The following is a 21,046-nucleotide window of genomic DNA, read 5'->3' on the forward strand; positions in this document are numbered from 1 at the left end:
CAAAGGTCAAGCATGGTGGTGGTGGTGTGATGGTTTGGGGATGCTTTGCTGCCTCAGGACCTGGACGACTTGCCTTAATAGAAGGAACCATGAATTCTGCTCTGTATCAGAGAATTCTACAGAAGAATGTCAGACCATCCGTCTGTGAGCTGAAGCTGAAGCGCAGCTGGGTCATGCAGCAAGACAATGATCCAAAACACACAATTGCTAAAAAGCAACAAATTGGAAGTTTTGGAATGGCCTAGTCAAAGTCCAGACCTAATCCCAATTGAGATGTTGTGGCAGGACTTGAAACGAGCAGTTCATGCTTGAAAACCCACACGTCACTGAGTTAAAGCAGTTCTGCATGGAAGAGTGGGCCAAAATTCCTCCACAGCGACGTGAGAGACTGATCAACAACTACAGGAAGCATTTGGTTGGAGTCATTGCAGCTAAAGGCGGCACAACCAGTTATTGAGTGTAAGGGGGCAATTACTTTGCATAACTTTGTTTATGAAATAAATGAAATAAATATGTAATTGTTGTGTTATTTGTTCACTTATGTTCCCTTTATCTAATATTAGGTTTTGGTTGAAGATCTGATAACATTCAGTATCACAAATATGCAAAAGTAGAGAAAATTAGAAAGGGGGCAAATACTTTTTCATAGCACTGTATGTTTGTGTTTGTGTGTATGTGTGTTTGTGTATGTGTGTTTGTCTGTGTCTGTCTGTGTTGCCTTCAGCTCCTCCAGTCTGCCCACAGCCTCCCTTGTATTTTTAAAGTTGTGAAGTTCAGTCAGTCAGTCAGGTCGGTCGGTCAAGTCAGTCAGTCAGTCAGCCAGGTCGGTCGGTCGGTCGGTCAAGTCAGTCGGTCAGTCAATCAGTCAGGTCGGTCAAGTCAGTCAGGTCGGTCGGTCAAGTCAGTCAGTCGGTCAGTCAATCAGTCAGTCAGTCAGTCAGTCAGTCAGTCAGTCAGTCAGTCAGGGTAGATGAGGAACCCAGAAAAGGTGCTGTATTTGTTGGTGTTTCCTCCATGGACCTTCCCCCCATCCAGCTGTACACACACCTCGTCCCCCACGTCTAGATGCAGGATCACACTGTTAGACGCATAGTCGTAGTTCTGGTCCGCATCCTGGGCGATGGCACTGGCCCTCACCTGTCTCACACACACACACACACACACACACACACACACACACACACACACACACACACACACACACACACAGACACAGACGGGAAGACAGAGGGACAGAACAGACAGAGCAAATGTCATTGGTTGACACCATCAAGGTTAAAGCTTTACAATAGGCAAACCCCCCCTCCTGCTTTGTAATAGTAACTTAATTCATGCATTTGTGTCTCCGTGTCCACACGAGTAAACCCAATTAAAGGTGTTAACAAACAAGTAAAGATCCACTGCCTGTGGGTCAATACAGACTGAGCTCCCCACCAGCATGCAAATGGAAATATGTCTGATGCTCAGGCTGGGCCGGACACAGCGGATGCGTCCCAATTGGCTCCCTTTTATTGCACTACTTTTGACCAGAGGACTATGGGCCCTGGTCAAAAGTAATGCACTATAAAGGAAATAGGGTGCCGTTTGGGACGCAGACAGCCACTCAATACCATGCATATTGAGCTCTGCTACTAGCGCTAGGGCGTTAGCATCATAAGCAACAGGTCAATAGCTGCTGGGGGAAGATACTGTTGCTGTTTCTGGACCTGACTGCCCGACTGCCTGACTTCCTGACTTCCATCCCTGTAGACCAGTGGTCACCAACCAGTCGACTGGTCGATCTTCAAGGCATTCCTAGTCGATCACCAAATATTTCTGTAGGAAATCCAACGATAAAGGCTTGCGCGCCTTGTTTAAATATATTGCGCTGTTGGCACACTTGATTCAGAAGCCCTGCGCACCAGGTAGGCAAAGTGTTCCCATTTTAAACTTTAGTCATTTAGCAGATGCTCTTATCCAGAGCGTTGCAAGCGCCATGCTCTACCAACTGAGCTACACGGGGCACATTTCATTTGTCTGAAAAGACTCTCCGCTTACCGGGCAAACTGGGAAAGCTGCCACAGCGAAGTTTGATACTAGCCTACGTGAGATTTAATAACTTTTAAAACCATGACCAGAGGGAGACTGTTTTGAGTGAGTTCATGTCTAATTTTTTATTCAGCACTGTCAAAACTGTTTTTATTCAACACTATTACAAAACATAAAACACGCTTCTCCCTACTTCCACTCGCGCTGCAGCTACAATGAATGAGTAGCCAAGTGTAGGCTATCGATAGCCCTGCGTTTGTATTATTATTAGCATTTCGTCATGTCGATTTTAATATCAAGGAATATTTCACTTTCTCTGGTCATAGGAACAACATGAATTTGTGCATGAGGCTGATGTGGTTCGACTCGAGTTTCGCCATTAGGTGGAAGGGTTTCCACTCTCTCTAGTCAGTCTCACCGGAGGAAAGGAAGGAGAGAGCAGAGACCGTGAGAGGCGAACCCTCTGCTGCTCTCTCCCTCCCTCCGCTGAGACTAATGCCATGTTCAAAACAACTTGGAACTCGGAAATCTCAGACTTCCGACTTCATTGCATTCAAGACAACTGGGAACTCTGAAAAAAATTAGATCCGCCTGGTTAAAATATTTTTAAAGGTCATCCAACTCGGAATTCGAAGTCGGAAACTCAAGCATCTTTCTAGAGCTCCGACTTTCTGAGCTGAAGATCACTGATTTGACCTAGTTTATTTTCTTCAAGTTCCCAGTTGTCTTGAAAGCACCATGACCATCAGATGCTGGTAGCATCAGTCCAGTAAAAGTCCAGTATTTCAATTTATGCTCAGCTGTGCCTCACAAGTGCTACACCAATTGATCTATTTTGTTATCAAAGCTCAAGTTTTTAAATCTAATATGGTCTGAGAAGAACAATATTGGCAGGCCAGTTATATAGCCAATGTGCTGTGTAATGTATTAGGCCTACTGCACAAACCTCCTACAGAACCATTTTTATTAGGTTAATGCTACATTTAAGTCATGTTTAAATTTTGAGCGGTAGATCTCAGCTTGCTTTTTGACTGCGAAAGTGATCTTCACTCAGAAAAGGATGGTGACCACTGCTGTAGACTACCCATTGTCCCATGTGAACCCCTCTTCCTCATCTATTCTACACTAGCCAATCAGCCTTCCGCTTCATTGCTAAATAATAACAGACAATATGGTTGTGATCGAGGAAGAGGTCAGAGGTTAGATCCCAATCCATCTGTTTATCCAGTGCAGCCTGTACAAGGCCCTGTTAGGCAGGAAGCACTAACCAACCAGGTGACGTCATACTCTGATGGAAAGCTACACTATTACAGTCTTAAAAAAGAGAGGAGTAAGTATGTAAGATTTATATCTCAACTCTATAGACATACTGTATGTCTGTCTGTCTGTCTGTCTGTCAAGTGTCAGTGGCCTAACTGACCTTGTATCTATCTATCAGGCTTCATGTCTAGGCAGCCACGGTGTGAGTACTGAGCATAGACCACTCAATCTCTGTCAGCCCCCCAGATGACCGACGTATATCTCCAAGACATGACACGACAGGCACAGAATATGATCTGCAGCTCAACTAACGTCATGTCACTCAATCACACCACTTTACTGTGCCATTGGTATCACTTTACATAAAGTTGACAAGTATAATAATGCTTTATAAGCATGTATGAGCCCTTATGTCCATCTCCCCAACAAGGTGCATTATGATATATATAGATATATATGTATACAGTGGCTTGCGAAAGTATTCACCCCCCTTGGCATTTTTCCTATTTTGTTGCCTTGCAACCTGGAATTAAAATGGATTTTTTTGGGGTTTGTATCATTTGATTTACACAACATTCCTACCACTTTGAAGATGCAAAATATTTTTTATTGTGAAACAAACAAGAAATAAGACAAAAAAAACAGAAAACTTGAGCGTGCATAAATATTCACCCCCCCAAAGTCAATACTTTGTAGAGCCACCTTTGAAGCAATTACAGCTGCATGTCTCTTGGGGTATGTCTCTATAAGCTTGGCACATCTAGCCACTGGGATTTTTTCCCATTCTTCAAGGCAAAACTGCTCCAGCACCTTCAAGTTGGATGGGTTCCGCTGGTGTACCACAGATTCTCAATTGGATTGAGGTCTGGGCTTTGACATTTAAATGTTTCCTGTAAATACCCTATTTTCGTACATTTTTCGTACATATTTCCCTATCAGACTTTTCATCCTTCTACAAGATATACTTTCCTGCAACCCGCCTCACTCAATGTGGAACGGATTCTATTATTGACTTACCTTTATCTAGAATCTAGAATCTCCAGTTGAAACTAGCTAGCCAGCTAACTAGCTACTTGCTATTTGCTATTAGCCACAGCTAGCGGTGTTTTCACCCAGAACATTGGATTTCTTTTCCGCGGGATTAATTTTAATCATTGGACATTGATCACCGGATATTCGGCCAGTCTGCACAGCGCGTTATCGACCCAGAACATATCAGTTTTTCCGCGGAATCACTGATTCACTGGACCTTTAACTCCGGATTAATCGCTACCAGCTGGCTACAACAAAACGGACGCTGTGGTCTGGCTAATCAACCTGAGCTAGGCCCATCTCCCGGCTATCTACCTCTCTATCAACCGGACGGGACCACATAGTATTGACACGGAGCCCCGCCGATCCTACACGACTGGTCTGCCGACGAAATCGTCTGATGTGGTTACGACGTAACCACGAAGATTCCATCCATCTGCTAGCCCTGGCCCGTTAGCACACGCTTACTCACTAAACTGAACTAGCTACTGGACTAGCTACTTGCTATTAGCCACAGCTAGCAGTGTTTCACCCAGAACATTTGATTTTTTTCCGCGGGATTAATTTTAATCACTGGACTTTGATCACCGGATATTCGGCCAGTCAGCACTGCGCGTTATCGACCCAGAACATATCAGTTTTTCCGCCGGAATCACTGGACCTTTAACTCCGGATTCTTCGCTACCAGCTGGCTACAACAAAACGGACGTAGCACACGCTAGCCGTGGCCTCTTACTCACTAGCACTTCACCACCGGACCTTATGATAACTCAGCTATACAGCTGATATCTGCTGGACTGTTCCTTTTTTACGGTACTACATCCTGTTTATGTTTAGCCTCAGCCCAAACATGGTTAGTTTATTGTTGTTTCGGTTATTTCTAATTGTACTATATCACTGTAGACCCCCCAGCCTAGCTAAACCTGCCTTAGTTAGCTCTTTTGTCCCTCCACCCATACACTCAGAGACCGACTCAATTGATGCCTCTAGAGATACTATCTCTTTCAGTGTTACCCAACGCTTAGGTTTACCTCCACTTTACTCATATCCTTCCATATCCTTGTCTGTACATAATGCCCTGAATCTTTTCTATAACACCCGGAAATCTGCCCCCTTTATTCTATGTACCCAACGCACTAGAAGACCAGTTCTTAAAGCCTTTAGCCGTATCCTTATTCTAGTCCTCCTCTGTTCCTCTGGTGATGTAGAGGCTAACCCAGGCCCTGTAGCCCCCAGTATCACTCCTACTCCCCAGGAGCTATCATTTGTTGACTTCTGTAATCGCAAAAGTCTTGGTTTCTTGCACATAAATATCAGAAGTCTACTTCCTAAGTTTGAGTTATTCACTGCGTTAGCACACTCTGCCAACCCTGATGTTCTAGCAGTGTCTGAATCCTGGCTCAGGAAGGCCACCAAAAATTCTGAAATTTCCATCCCCAACTATAACATTTTCCGTCTAGATAGAACTGCCAAAGGGGGTGGAGTTGCAATCTACTGTAGAGATAGCCTGCAGAGCTCTATCATACTATCCAGGTCTGTGCCCAAACAGTTTGAGCTTCTACTTCTAAAAATCCACCTTTCCAGAAATAAGTCTCTCACTGTTGCCGCTTGCTACAGACCCCCCTCAGCCCCCAGCTGTGCCCTGGACACCATATGTGAATTGATTGCCCCCCATTTATCCTCTGAGTTTGTACTGCTTGGTGACCTAAATTGGGATATGCTTAATACCCCAGCCATCCTACAATCCAAGCTAGATGCCCTCAACCTCACGCAAATTATTAACGAACCTACCAGGTACAACCCTAAATCCTTAAACATGGGTACCCTCATAGATATCATCCTGACTAACATACCCTCTAAATACACCTCAGCTGTCTTCAACCAGGATCTCAGCGATCACTGCCTTATTGCCTGCGTCCGTAACGGGTCCGCGGTCAAACAACCACCCCTCATCACTGTCAAACGCTCCCTAAAACACTTTAGCGAGGAGGCCTTCCTAATTGACCTGGCCCAGGTATCCTGGATGGATATAGATCTCATTCCGTCAGTAGAGGATGCCTGGTTGTTCCTTAAAAGTAATTTCCTCTCAATCTTAAATAAACATGCCCCATTCAAAAAATACAGAACTAAGAACCGATATAGCCCCTGGTTCTCCTCAGACTTGACTGCCCTTGACCAGCACAAAAACATCCTGTGGCGTACAGCATTAGCATCAAAAAGCCCCCGCGATATGCAACTTTTCAGGGAAGTTAGGAACCAATATACACAAGCAGTCAGGAAAGCAAAGGCTAACTTTTTCAAACAGAAATTTGCATCCTGTAGCACTAACTCCAAAAAGTTTTGGGACACTGTAAAGTCCATGGAGAATAAGAGCACTTCCTCCCAGCTGCCCACTGCACTGAGGCTAGGAAACACTATCTCCACCGATAAATCTACAATAATCGAGAATTTCAACAAGCATTTTGCTACAGCTGGCCATGCTTTCCATCTGGCTACCACTAACCCGGCCACCAACTCTGCACCCTCTGCTGCAACTTGCCCATGCCCCCCCCGCTTCTCCTTCACACAAATTCAGACAGCTGATGTTTTGAAAGCGCTGCAAAATCTGGACCCCTACAAATCAGCTGGGCTAGACAATCTGGACCCTTTCTTCCTAAAACTAGCCGCCGAAATTGTCGGTTCAACCTCTCTTTCATAACGTCTGAGATCCCCAGAGATTGGAAAGCTGCCGCGGTCATCCCCCTCTTCAAAGGGGGTGACACTCTAGATCCAAACTGCTACAGACCTATATCCATCCTGCCCTGCCTTTCGAAAGTATTCGAAAGCCAAGTTAATAAACAGATCATCGACCATTTCGAATACCACCGTACCTTCTCCGCTATGCAATCCGGTTTCCGAGCTGGTCACGGGTGCACTTCAGCCACGCTCAAGGTCCTAAACGATATTATAACCGCGATTGATAATAGACAGTACTGTGCAGCCGTCTTCATCGACCTGGCCAAGGCTTTCGACTCTGTCAACCACCGCATTCTTATTGGCAGACTAAATAGCCTTGGTTTCTCAAATGACTGCCTCGCCTGGTTCACCAACTACTTCTCAGATAGAGTTCAGTGTGTCAAATCGGAGGGCCTGTTGTCTGGACCTATGGCAGTCTCTATGGGGGTGCCACAGGGTTCAATTCTTGGGCCGACACTTTTCTCCGTGTATATCAATGATGTCGCTCTTGCTGCTGGTGACTCTCAGATCCACCTCTACGCAGACGACACCATTTTGTATACATCTGGCCCTTCATTGGACACTGTGTTAACAAACCTCCAAACGAGCTTCAATGCCATACAACAATCCTTCAGTAGCCTTCAACTGCTCTTAAACACTAGTAAAACTAAATGCATGCTTTTCAATCGAACGCTGCTAGCACCCGCCCACCCGACTAGAATCACCACTCTCGACGGGTCTGACCTAGAGTATGTGGACAACTACAAATATCTAGGTGTCTGGTTAGACTGTAAACTCAACTTCCAGACTCACATAAAGAATCTCCAATCCAAAGTTAAATCTAGAATCGGCTTCCTATTTCGCAACAAAGCCTCCTTCACTCATGCTGCCAAACATGCCCTCGTAAAACTGACTATCCTACCGATCCTTGACTTCGGCGATGTCATTTATAAAATAGCCTCCAACACTCTACTCAGCAAATTGGATGTAGTCTATCACAGTGCCATCCGTTTTGTCTCCAAAGCCCCATACACTACCCACCACTGTGACCTGTACGCTCTTGTTGGCTGGTCCTCACTACATGTTCGTCGTCAAACCCACTGGCTCCAGGCCATCTATAAATCACTGCTAGGCAAATCCCCGCCTTATCTTAGCTCATTGGTCACCATAGCAGCACCCACCCGTAGTCTGCGCTCCAGCAGGTATATCTCACTGGTCATTCCCAAAGCCAACACCTCCTTTGGCCGCCATTCCTTCCAGTTCTCTGCTGCCAATGACTGGAACGAATTGCAAAAATCCCTGAAGCTGGAGACTCTTATCTCCCTCAATAACTTTAAGCATCAGTTGTCAGAGCACCTTACCGATCACTGCACCTGTACACAGCCCATCTGAAATTAGCCCACCCAACTACCTCATCCCTATATTGTTATTTAATTTGCTCTTTTGCACCCCAGTATCTCTATTTGCACATAATCTCTTGCACATCTAGCATTCCAGTGTTAATACTATTGTAATTATTCTGCACTATAGCCTATTTATTGCCTTACCTCCATAACTTGCTACATTTGCACACACTGTATATATATTTTCTGTTGTATCTCTGACTTTATGTTTTTTTTTTTACCCCATATGTAACTCTGTGTTGTTTTTGTTGCACTACTTTGCTTTGTCTTGGCCAGGTCGCAGTTGTAAATGAGAACCTGTTCTCAACTGGCTTACCTGGTTAAATAAAGGTGAAATAAAAAAATAAAAAATTGTCCTGCTGGAAGGTGAACCTCTGTCCCAGTCTCAAATCTCTGGAAGACTGAAACAGGTTTCCCTCAAGAATTTCCCTGTATTTAGCGCCATCCATCATTTCTTCAATTCTGACCAGTTTCCCAGTCCTTGCCGATGAAAAACATCCCCACAGCATGATGCTGCCACCACCATGCTTCACTGTGGGGATGGTGTTCTCGGGGTGTTGAGAGGTGTTGGGTTTGCGCCAAAGATAGCGTTTTCCTTCATGGTCAAAAAGCTCAATTTTAGTGTCATCTGACCAGTGTCATTCTTCCATATGTTTGGGGAGTCTCCCACATGGCTTTAGGCGAACACCAAATGTGTTTGTTAATTTTTTTCTTTAAGCAATGGCTTTTTTCTGGCCACTCTTCCATAAAGCCCAGCTCTGTGGAGTTTACGGCTTAAAGTGGTCCTATGGACAGATACTCCAATCTCCGCTGTGGAGCTTTGCAGCTCCTTCAGGGTTATCTTTGGTCTCTTTGTTGCTTGTCTGATTAACGCCCTCCTTGCCTGGTCCGTGAGTTTTGGTGGGTGGCCCTCTCTTGGCAGGTTTGTTGTGGTGCCATATTCGTTCCATTTTTTAATAACGGATTTAATGGTGCTCCGTGGGATGTTCAAAGTTTCTGATATTTTTTATAACCCAATCCTGATCTGTACTTCTCCACAACTTTGTCCCTCACCTGTTTGGAGAGCTCCTTGGTCTTCATGGTGCCGCTTGCTTGGTGGTGCCCCTTGCATAGTGGTGTTGCAGACTCTGGGGCCTTTCAGAACAGGTGTATATATACTGAGATCATGTGACACTTAGATTGCACACATGTGGACTTTATTAAACTAATTATGTGACTTCTGAAGGTAATTGGTTGCACCGGATCTTATTTAGGGGCTTCATAGCAAAGCGGGTGAATACATATGCACGCACCACTTTTCCGTTATTTATTTTTTAGAATTCTTTGAAAAAAGTATTTTTTTTCATTTCACTTCACCAATTTGGACTATTTTATGTATGTCCATTACATGAAATCCAAATAAAAATCCATTTAAATTACAGGTTGTAACGCAACAAAATAGGAAAAACGCCAAGGGGGATGAATACTTTGTATGGCACTGTATATATATATAGTATATGCTAAAGCAGTACATACCTGACTAATCATTAGAAAGTAAGCCTTGTCTAAGCCAGAATGGCCCATTGAGCCTTACCCCCAATCCATCTCCTTAATGTGGAGTGCCAAGCAGAGAGGCATCGGGTCCCACTTTGGTATGACTCAACCTGGGATCGAACCCCCAACCTTCCAATCTCAAGGTGGACACTCTAACAAAAGAACACTAATTTCTTAAACACTGGTCCCACATTCTGTGTAACTCATACTCAACAGACCATGTCATCGTATTAACAGGCTTGTTGAGAGGGGCAGGTGTGTAAGTTTGAAAGGGTTTTTGTCCACCCTTTATAACATTGTGTTGCTCAGTGGGCAGTCAGAGGGATAGATAGAGGGATATAATAAAATAAGGATAGTCAGTTCTACACCGAGCCAGGGGAATGGAGGGCGAGATAAAAATAACATGACCAAGACGCAAAACCTCCAAAAGCATGACAGTAAAAGGATGGCAAAACAAGACAAGTTGGTTGACAGAGAGACAGAAAGGAAGAGAGAGAGAGAGAGAGAGAGAGAGAGAGAGAGAGAGAGAGAGAGAGAGAGAGAGAGAGAGAGAGAGAGAGAGAGAGAGAGAGAGAGAGAGAGAGAGAGAGAGAGAGAGAGAGAGAGAGAGAGATCAGGGGATGAGAGGATAGGAAGATAGATGTGTTAATGGAGGTTGGTAGACAGTGGGCTGAGGGACGAAGCAATAGGGAGGTAAGTGTTGTGAGGGCCAGACTGAGAGAACACCACAAGACAGATATATAGATACCCACACACTGAACATGTCACGATGGCCAGACAAGTGCATCAGGCATTAGAGAGAGAAAAAGTGAATGTGTCTAAACGTTACCTAGACGTTGCATTTGTGTACTAATTATCGATGTCTGTTTGAATTAGGTGAAATCGGTATACTAATTAATGAATCCAGAGACTGTCATGTGATGTGATTCCTCCAGGGGATATTTCCTGTGTTAACTCTACCTGTATGTGTCTGTTTTAGTGGTAGGTTTCCTTATTGCTGTTAGGGGACATGACGCGTGGTTGAAGTTAAAGGTTATGGTGGTGACAGGTTATGACATGGTTATGATGGTGACAGCAGTGTTTTCCCTGCTATTGCCATTTAAAGAAATTGAGATTTGATATTTAATATTCTACCACATTTGCAGTTGCCTTATCTATCTATGCTATGTTATATAATATATCATGGAGGGGTAATATGTCATGCTATACTTCTTAAACGCAACATCTCCCCTAACCCCTCATTAACTTTGTGATGGTGCTATCATTAATCTATTAATTTACAGTCCCTCACAGAGACTGACTGACCATAGGGCAATTCTAGCAAATGCCAGATGGGCTGGTCCATCTTAAGCCCAGTGGGCCTGTCTAAATTGGGGTTTAAGTGCAGAAATGTCATTATTTGGCTAATAATGGGGACCTCGGAGCAATAGAATGGGCCAGTGAGGGTGCCTTGAGGGGAAAAGAATGGTCCGGTTGGTTACAAATGGCCGGGCTGTTTTCTGGTACCAGTCCGTCCCTGCTCAGCTAGCACATAACGATCTGAGAACCATGTTTCTTAGAGCTTGGTGAAAACGTGGTTGTCCTATGGTTATTTTGCATACAAACTGCCCACAACTTTCTGGGAATAGTGCAGGACACCCAGCTAGCGCTTAAGAAACATCTGTGGAAATGTCAGTACTTCAGCATAACGTTTTCTGCAGGTTTCCTCATGGTTTTATTTAAAGTCATGTTCTCGGAACATTAAGAAAACTTTCCATAAAAACCATAAGAAAACATTAGTAACGTTCAGAGAACGTTCTAAGAATGTTATTTAAAAACATATACACTGAGTGTACAAAACATTAGGAACACCTGCTCATTCCATGACATGGACTGATCAGGTGAATCCAGGTGAAAGCTATGATCCCTTATTGATGTCACCTGTTAAATCCACTTCAATCAGTGTAGATGAAGGGGAGGAGACAGGTTAAAGAAGGATTTTTAAGCCTTGAGACAATTGAGACATGGATTGTGTATGTGTGCCATTCAGAGGGTGAATGGGCAAGACAAAATATTTAAGTGCCTTTGAACGGGGTATGATAGTAGGTGCATGGCACACCAGTTTGTGTGAAGAACTGCAACGCCGCTGGATTTTTCATGCTCAACAGTTTCCCGTGTGTATCAAGAATGGTCCACCACCCAAAGGAGATCAAATCAAATCAAATTTTATTGGCCATATGCGCCGAATACAACAGGTGCAGACATTACAGTGAAATGCTTACTTACAGCCCTTAACCAACAGTGCATTTATTTTTAATAAAAAAAAGAGCAGAAGTAAAATAAAATAACAGTAGGGAGGCTATATATACAGGGGGGTACCGGTGCAGAGTCAATGTGCGGGGGCACCGGCTAGTTGAGGTAGTTGAAGTAATATGTACATGTGGGTAGAGTTAAAGTGACTATGCATAAATAATTAACAGAGTAGCAGCAGCGTAAAAATATGGGGTGGAGGGGCAGTGCAAATAGTCTGGGTAGCCATGATTAGCTGTTCAGGAGTCTTATGGCTTGGGGGTAGAAGCTGTTGAGAAGTCTTTTGGACCTAGACTTGGCACTCCGGTACCGCTTGTCGTGCGGTAGCAGAGAGAACAGTCTATGACTAGGGTGGCTGGAGTCTTTGACAATTTTGAGGGCCTTCCTCTGACACCGCCTGGTATAGAGGTCCTGGATGGCAGGAAGCTTGGCCCCAGTGATGTACTGGGCCGTACGCACTACCCTCTGTAGTTCCTTGCGGTCGGAGGCCAAGCAGTTGCCATACCAGGCGGTGATGCAACCAGTCAGGATGCTCTCGATGGTGCAGCTGTATAATTTTTTGAGGATCTGAGGACCCATGCCAAATCGTTTCAGTCTCCTGAGGGGGAATAGGCTTTGTCGTGCCCTCTTCACGACTGTCTTGGTGTGTTTGGACCATGATAGTTCGTTGGTGATGTGGACACCAAGGAACTTGAAGCTCTCAACCTGTTCCACTACAGCCCCGTCGATGAGAATGCAGCCAACTTGACACAACTGTGGGAAGCATTGTAGTCAACATGGGCCAGCATCTCTGTGGAATGCTTTCGAAACCTTGTAGAAAGGGAAAGGGAAATTAAGTCCATGCCATGACAAATTGAGACTGGTCTGAGGGCAAAAGGGGGTGCAACTCAATATTAGGAAGGTGTTCCTAATATTTTATACAGAACGTTCTAAGAATGTTATTTAAAAACATATACACTGAGTGTACAAAACATTAGGAACACCTGCTCATTCCATGACATGGACTGATCAGGTGAATCCAGGTGAAAGCTATGATCCCTTATTGATGTCACTTCTTAAATCCACTTTAATCAGTGTTGATGATGGGAAGGAGACAGACTAAAGAAGGATTTTTAAGCTTTGAGACAATTGAGACATGGATTTTGTATGTGTGCCATTCAGAGGGTGAAAAGATTTAAGTGACTTTGCGCACCGTCAAGAACTGCAACGCTGCTGGGTTTTTCACGCTCTACAATTTCCTGTGTGTATCAAGAATGGTCCACCACCCAATGGACATCCAGCCAACTTGACACAACAGTGAGAAGCATTGGAGTCAACAGGGGCCAGTATCCCTGTGGAATGCTTTTTGTTGAGACAAATTAAGGCGGTTCTGAGGGCAAAAGCGTGAGGTGAAACTCAATATTCAGAAGGTGTTCCTAATGTTTGGTATACTCAGTGTATGTAATTACTGTGGCATGAAAGATCAAAAGACGTCTATTTTGAGAGATTTATATTACATAATCATTAACTCTTTTGTTGGTTGCCTTGAAGTATCAAATACAGGTTATATCACAGGTTATATCAATTTCTACAAAACACACCGATTTAAGCTCACATATTGAGAAGCACAGTGTACAGCCAGAGTCAGAGCTTCCTTAGCTACAATACCCTGAAGGCTAATTATAATATATTTCAGCAGCTCTACCATATCCATGGCTGGACCCCAAATGGCACCCTATTCCCTATTTAGCACACTACTTTCAACCAGGGCCCATATGGCTGTGTTCAAAAGTAGTGCACTATGTAGGGAATAATGTGCTATTTGGGAAGCACCCAATGTCACTTCTTTCTGGAGTTAATACAGGTGCTGGTCATTACAGAGTGGGCCTGACATTTTAACATGGGCGTGTGAAACCACTTTCATGTGATCTATTAAAAGAGTATAAAAAAAAGACCCAGGGAAATATTAAATCGGAGGCAATGAAGGCAGTATGATCTCCATTTGTACACTTTGCACATTTTATATAATATGCGCATCGTCCCTACCACGTCGTCCATTACTTCCAGATAATGTACAGGGCGTCACGGGTATCCCTTACATACCAGTTGTGTCACGACAGTGATATAACATAGATATCATTGGTATCCCTTGTTTATGACAATACTCAAGGAACCACCCAGCTAGCACATTTGGTTCTTTGGAAGTTGTGGGAATGTACGTTTTTGGTTTCCCATTGGTTCTGGGAACAAAGCCATACGTTTCTTGACCGGTAAAACTGAACGTTTTTTAAACGGAAGTTAACATTTTGCCTGTTCTGGGAACGTAACTTTTTAGGTTGCAGGGAGGTTCTGAGAATGTTTTACTATGGTTCCCTGAAAGTTTTCCTGGGAGGTTTTATTAAGAGCTACTTTTCTATTGTCTTCGCTCTAAGTGGTCAGTATATCACAGCCAATGAATCCTGTCACTTTTATTACCAGTGAACCAAGGCACCACAGATAAAAACATAACTTTGTATACCCTCACATCTCCCTACCGGTATCACAGAATAGCCGTGCTTGATCAGTTTATTACCCTAGCCCCACCTCCCTCGTCTTTCACCACCACCACCTTCCTCTGGCCTTTTTTCTGTTTCTCATTTAATCTATCCTTTTCTGTCTCTTTCGACACATATGTTCACACATCTTGGGTTGTATATAAAATGAGAGTGCAGCTGCTACCCCCTCTCTTCCTCTCTCCCTCTCTCTCTCCCTCCCCTCCACCCTCCCCTCCTCTCTCCCTCCCTCCCAGGCCCGTTTACCAGAGACAGCCCCAGGCTCTATGCTGGCCCCCAGGGGCCCCTTTGCTCCTCACAGCCCCAGGATCAGTTCAGTGTGGTGGCCTCACATTGAGGAGCTCACTCCCCCTCCCCATGGCCATCTCCATCTCCCTGTGAATCTTTCTCTCTTTCTCTCTCTCTTCTTCCTATCTCGCTCTCTCTTTCTGTCCCTCTCTCTCTGTCCCTCTCTTTCTGTCCCTCTCTCTATGTCCCTCTCTTTCTGTCCCTCTCTCTATGTCCCTCTCTTTCTGTCCCTCTCTCTCTGTCCCTCTCTTTCTGTACCCCTCTCTCTGTCCCTTTCTCGGTCCTTCTCAATTCAATTCAAAGAGGCTTTATTGGCATGGGAAACGTGTTTACATTGCCAAAGCAAGTGAAATAAACAATAAACAAAAGTGAGGAGACACAAAACAATTAGAATTTAACAGCAAACATTGTCCTCAAAAAGGTTTCAGCGTAGAATTTAACAGCAAACATTGCCCTCGAAAAGGTTTCAGTGTAGAATTTAACAGCAAACATTGCCCTCAAAAAGGTTTCAGTGTAGAATTTAACAGCAAACATTGCACTCAAAAAGGTTTCAGTGTAGAATTTAACAGCAAACATTGCCCTCCAAAAAGGTTTCAGTGTAGAATTTAACAGCAAACATTGCCCTCAAAAAGGTTTCAGTGTAGAATGTAACAGCAAACATTGCCCTCAAAAAGGTTTCAATGTAGAATTGAACAGCAAACATTGCCCTCAAAAAGGTTTCAGTGTAGAATTTAACAGCAAACATTGCCCTAAAAAAGGTTTCAGTGTAGAATTTAACAGCAAACATTGCCCTCAAAAAGGTTTCAGTGTAGAATTTAACAGCAAACATTGCCCTCAAAAAGGTTTCAATGTAGAATTTAACAGCAATATTGCCCTCAAAAAGGTTTTAATGTAGAATTTAACAACTCTTTTCTGGATTTTGATAACTAGCGCGTATAGTCCTAATTCTGCTCTGAATGCTTTGTTTGGGGTTTTGCATTGTACACTAAGTGTAAGTATATTTTTATAGAATTCTGCATGCAGTCTCAATTGGGTGTTTAGACCCATTTTGTGAATTCTTGGTTGGTGAGTGGACCCCAGACCTCACAACCATAGAGGGCAATGGGTTCTATAACTTATTGAAGTATTTTTAGCCAGATCCTAATTGGGATGTCAAGTTTTATGTTCCTTTTGATGTCCTAGAAGGCTCTTCTTGCCTTGTCTCTTAGATTGTGCACAGCCTTGTGGAAGTTACCTGTGGTGTTGATGTTTAGGCCGAGGTAGGTATAGTTCTTTGTGTGCTATAGGGCAACAGTGTCTAGATTGAATTTGTATTTGTACTGGATAATGGACCTTTTTTTGAACACCATTATTTTTGTCTTACTGAGATTCACCGTCAGGGCCCAAGTCTGACATAATCTGTGCAGAAGATCTTTGTGCTGCTGTAGGCCCTCCTTGGTTGGGGACAGAAGCACCAGATCATCTGCAAACAGTGGATATTTGATTTCTGAGTCCAGTAGGGTAAGGCCGGGTGCTACAGACTTTTCTAGTGCCCTCGCCAATTCATTGATATACAGTGCCTTCAGAAAGTATCCATACCCCTTGATTTATTCCACATTTTGTTGTGTTACAGCCTGAATTCAAATGAAATTGGTTTTTTCTCCTCACTGATCTACACACAATATCCCATAATGACAAAGTGAAAACATGTTTTTAGAAATTTTGGCAAATGTATTGATAATGAAATACAGAAATATCTAATTTACATAAGTATTCACACCCCTGTCTCAATACATGTTAGAACCACCTTTGGCAGTGATTACAGCTGTGAGCCTTTCTGGGTAAGTCTTTAAGAGCTTTGCACACCTTGATTGTACAATATTTGCCCATTATTCTTAAAAACGTATTCAAGCTCTGTCAAATTTCTTGTTGATCATTACTACACAACCATTTTCAAGTCTTGCCATAGATTTTCAAGCAAATTTAAGTCAAATCTGTTACTCGGCCACTCAGGAACATTCACTGTCTTCTTGGAAAGCAACTCCAGTGTAGATTTGGCCTTGTGTTTTAGGTTATTGTCCTGCTGAAAGGTGAGTTCATCTCCCAGTGTCTGGTGGAAAGCAGACTGAACCAGGTTTTCCTCTAGGATTTTGCCTGTGCTTAGCTCCATTGCGTTTCTTTTTTATTCTGAAAAACTCTCTGGTCCTTAACGATTACAAGCATACTGATAACATGATGCAGCCACCACTATGCTTGAAAATATGGAGTGGTACTCAGTAATGTGTTGCTTTGGATTTGCCCCAAACATAATACTTTGTATTCAGGACAAAAAGTTAATTGCTTTGCCACATTTTTGTTGTATTACTTTAGTGCCTTGTTGCAAACAGAATATTTGTATTCTGTACAAGCTTCCTTATTTTCACTCTGTCATTCAGGTTATTATTGTGGCGTAACTACAATGTTGTTGGTCCATCCTCAGTTTTCTTCTATCACAACCATTAAACTCTGTAACTGTTTTAAAGTCACCATTGGCCTCATGGTGGAATACCTGAGCGGTTTCCTTCCTCTCGGGCAACTGAGTTAGGAAGGTTGCCTGTATCTTTGTAGTGACTGGGTGTATTGATACACCATCCAAACTGTAATTAATAACTTCACCATACTCAAAGGGATATTCAATGTCTGCTTTATAAAAGTTGTTATCCATCTACCAATAGGGGCTCTTCTTTGCGAGGGATTGGAAAACCTCCCTGGTCTTTGTGGTTGAATCTGTGTTTGAAATTCCCTACTCGACTGAGGGACCTTACAGATAATTGTATATGTGGGGTAGAGAGATCAGGTAGTCATTCAAAAATTATTGCACACAGAGTGAGTCCATGCAACTTATTATGTGACTTGTTAAGCAAAGTTATTTATTTTTTTACTCCTGAACTTATTTAGGCTTTCCATAACAAAGGGGTTGAATACTTATTGACTCAAGACATTTCAGCTTTTCATTTTTAATTAATTTGTAAAATATTCTAAAAACATAATTCCACTTTGACATTATGGGGTATTGTGTGTGAGCCAGTGGCAAGAAAATCTAAATGTAATCAATTTTAATTCAATTCAGGCTGTAACACAACAAAATGTGGAAAAGGTCAAGGGGTGTGAATACTTTCTGAAGGCACTGTATACAGTATGTTGAAGAGGGTGGGTCTCAAACTGCATCCCTATTTCACCCTACGGCCATGAGGAAAGAAATCTGTGTGTTTATTACCAATTTTATCTTCACACTTGTTGTTTGTGTACATTGATTTTATAATGTAATATGTTTTTCCACCAACACCGCTTTCCATAAATTTGTATAGCAGACCCTCATGCCAAATTGAGTCAAAAGCTTTTTAGAAATCAACAAAGCATGAGAAGACTTCTTTTGTTTTGGTTGGTTTGTTTGTCAATAAGGGTGTGCAGGGTTTATATGTGGTCATACGGTAGTTTGGTAAGAAGCTAATTTGACATTTGATCAGGATATTGATTTCACTGAGGAAATGTTGGAGTCGGCGTGGGTCCTCTCGACATGGGTCCTCTAGATGCAGGTCTGTGGGTGGGGCCTCGCAAGGTCTGGGAGGGTGTCTTGCTAGTCTGGGAGGGGTGTCCGTTGCTCTGTTGCTCCTGTGTGAGGTGCTGGGGCTGCAGTTGAGGGCAATGTCTTTCAGGGTCATTGCAAAAGTAGGGACTGCTGCTTTGTAGAGGTGGACCTGGTCATAAAGTCCAGGGTGGAGTGGTGGGCCAGGTAAACATTTGGTTTCACGGGAAATGCTTGCGTTTACCCGCTGTATGGTAGCAGGGTGAACATCTTTTCGTGGTAGCAGGGTGGAAATAACCACTTGTGCTTTGGGAAAAGTGGAAGAAGCTTTTTCAATCACTCCCTTGAGTGCTGTGGTCTCAGGTCGTTTGTGCCTGTGTGAATTATTATGTGGCTGGGTGACCCTAGTTGACCATCAGATAGCAGGTGCAGGGCACGCTGGGTGTTAGGGCACCATAGTTTAGCGACTGTGGGTTTGGAGAAAAGTTTATTTTCTTGTATGTATTCCCCATTTGAGTCCATAAGGAGTACAATTTGTGGCTTTTGTGTGTCATCGGTGGGTGTCGAGGGGTTTTCATGGGGGCTGCTAGGAGGGGGTCATTTGTCTGTTCTGCTGTGGTGTCGAGGCTGTGGTCAGGATCTGGGGTGGGCTGTTCTGCTGGCTTCTCTGGGGGAATGGCCAGCTCTTTCATGGGTTGTTCTCTCTCTTTCTCTTGCTCCATCTCAGCCCCCACCTTCACATTTATCTCCTTCATAATCCTACCATGCCTCCCTCACATCTCTCTGTCTCTATCGCTCTGTTTCACCAATACCAGCAAAAAAGCAGACTTACATTAATAATCCTTCAACATATTGGAGCGATATTGCTACCATAAAAGCCCCTGGACCCAACTATCATACTTGATATAATACATCATGTTAAATACCTTACAAAATAATATAGTAGTGTTGGATACTCCTTATTTAGTAGCCTGCGTTTTAGAGAACGCTTGCGCCAGATCGATGTATTCAGGGGGAATGCGCACGATGGAGGTACTGTCTGGACTTTCCACCGTGGTTGCACCAACGGAAACACCTAGACACCTACCCTGACACTCTCGCGACCACCCCGTGAGAACCCTCTGCGGCCATGAGAAGGTGCGGTTGTGGAGTGCTAGCCAAGGGATACCTAATACCACAGGGAAAGCAGGAGACTCAATCATGGAAAAAGTAACCTGCTCACAATGAGTCTCCTAGGTAATCATGGTGACTGGTGCAGTAACTTCCTTAACCAACCCGGACCCTAATGGTCGACTATCAAGTGCTCTGATGGGGCGTGGAATGGATAGGGGAATCAATGGAATGCCTATACGCTGTGCGAATGCCCTGTCCATAAAGTTCCCAGCTGCGCCTGAATCGACTAGTGCCTTACACTGGGGAACATCCATGTGCTCAGGAAAGGAGACGAGTATTTTACAGTGCGCAGCAGAGGGCTCTGAACAAGTGTGGGTGTTCGATACCTGGTGTGATGCGAGAGTGCCCTGCCTGCCCCCTCCAAACCCAGAAGAGCGTTGACGACAACGTGTGGTGAAATGTCCCTTCGCGCCACCAGTGTGGGACTGGCGCTGTCGTCCTCCGCTCTCTCGGCCGGCGGCTCCACCCAGCTCCATCGGCTCGAGGTCTGAGTCTTCCGGAGTGGAAACGGGCAAACCCCTACCAGGACGTCCTCTGGCTGCCAGCAGGCTGTCCAACCGAATGGCCATGTCCACCAGTTTATTGAAGGACAACATGGTGTCCCGGCAGGCTAGCTCCCGTCGGACATCCTCCCGCAGATGGCACCGGAAATGGTCGATCAGGGCCCGCTCGTTCCACCCGGACCCCACTGCCAGCGTCCGGAACTCCAACGCAAAGTCCTGCGCGGTCCTCGTCCCCTGCCTCAGGTGGACCAGTCGCTCACCCACCTCTCGACCCTCGGGCGGGTGGTCGAATATCGCCTGAAAGAGGCAAGTGAACTCCCTGTAGTCCTCCAACGCGGCTCCTCCTTCGTTCCACACCACGTTGGCCCACTCCAGGGCTTTCCCACAGAGGCAGGAAACGAGGACGGACACCTTCTCCCGCTCCGATGGTGCCGGCCTGATGCTGGCGAAGTAAAGCTCCAATTGGAGGAGGAATCCCTGGCACAGCGCCGCTGTCCCCTCAAACGCCCGTGGTCGGGATATCTGGATCCCTCCTGGTGCTGGGGTGTAGGTGGCTGGATCCGGTTGGCCAGCTGGTCTCGACAGATCGGGTCTGCTCCTCTCCAGTCGTTGGACCTGAAGAACCCGATCCAGGCATGCGCTCTTCTCCCGCTGACTCCATAGCAGGTGGGTGATTCTGTGATGTGTGTGGTAGAAGGAGTCAGGCGCAGGAGAGTAATACGCATCCAAAAACTTTATTCCGTCGAT

The 21,046-nt window shown here is 44.4% G+C and overlaps 1 protein-coding gene across 1 annotated transcript in view; it reads right to left on the reverse strand.

Moving 5' to 3' along the window:
- Positions 1-957: 957 nt before the first annotated feature.
- Positions 958-21,046, reverse strand: part of LOC311147809 (complement C1q-like protein 4) — a gene marked incomplete at both ends in the record, with an annotated part of 35,848 nt that continues 15,759 nt past the window's right edge. The window contains one exon of the mRNA XM_084184599.1: positions 958-1,137. Coding sequence (XP_084040725.1) covers positions 958-1,137 — 180 coding nt within the window. The remainder of the gene's footprint in view (positions 1,138-21,046) is intronic.

The sequence above is a fragment of the Coregonus lavaretus genome (assembly GCF_964263955.1).
Source record: "Coregonus lavaretus genome assembly, chromosome: 20".
Lineage (NCBI taxonomy): Eukaryota > Metazoa > Chordata > Actinopteri > Salmoniformes > Salmonidae > Coregonus > Coregonus lavaretus.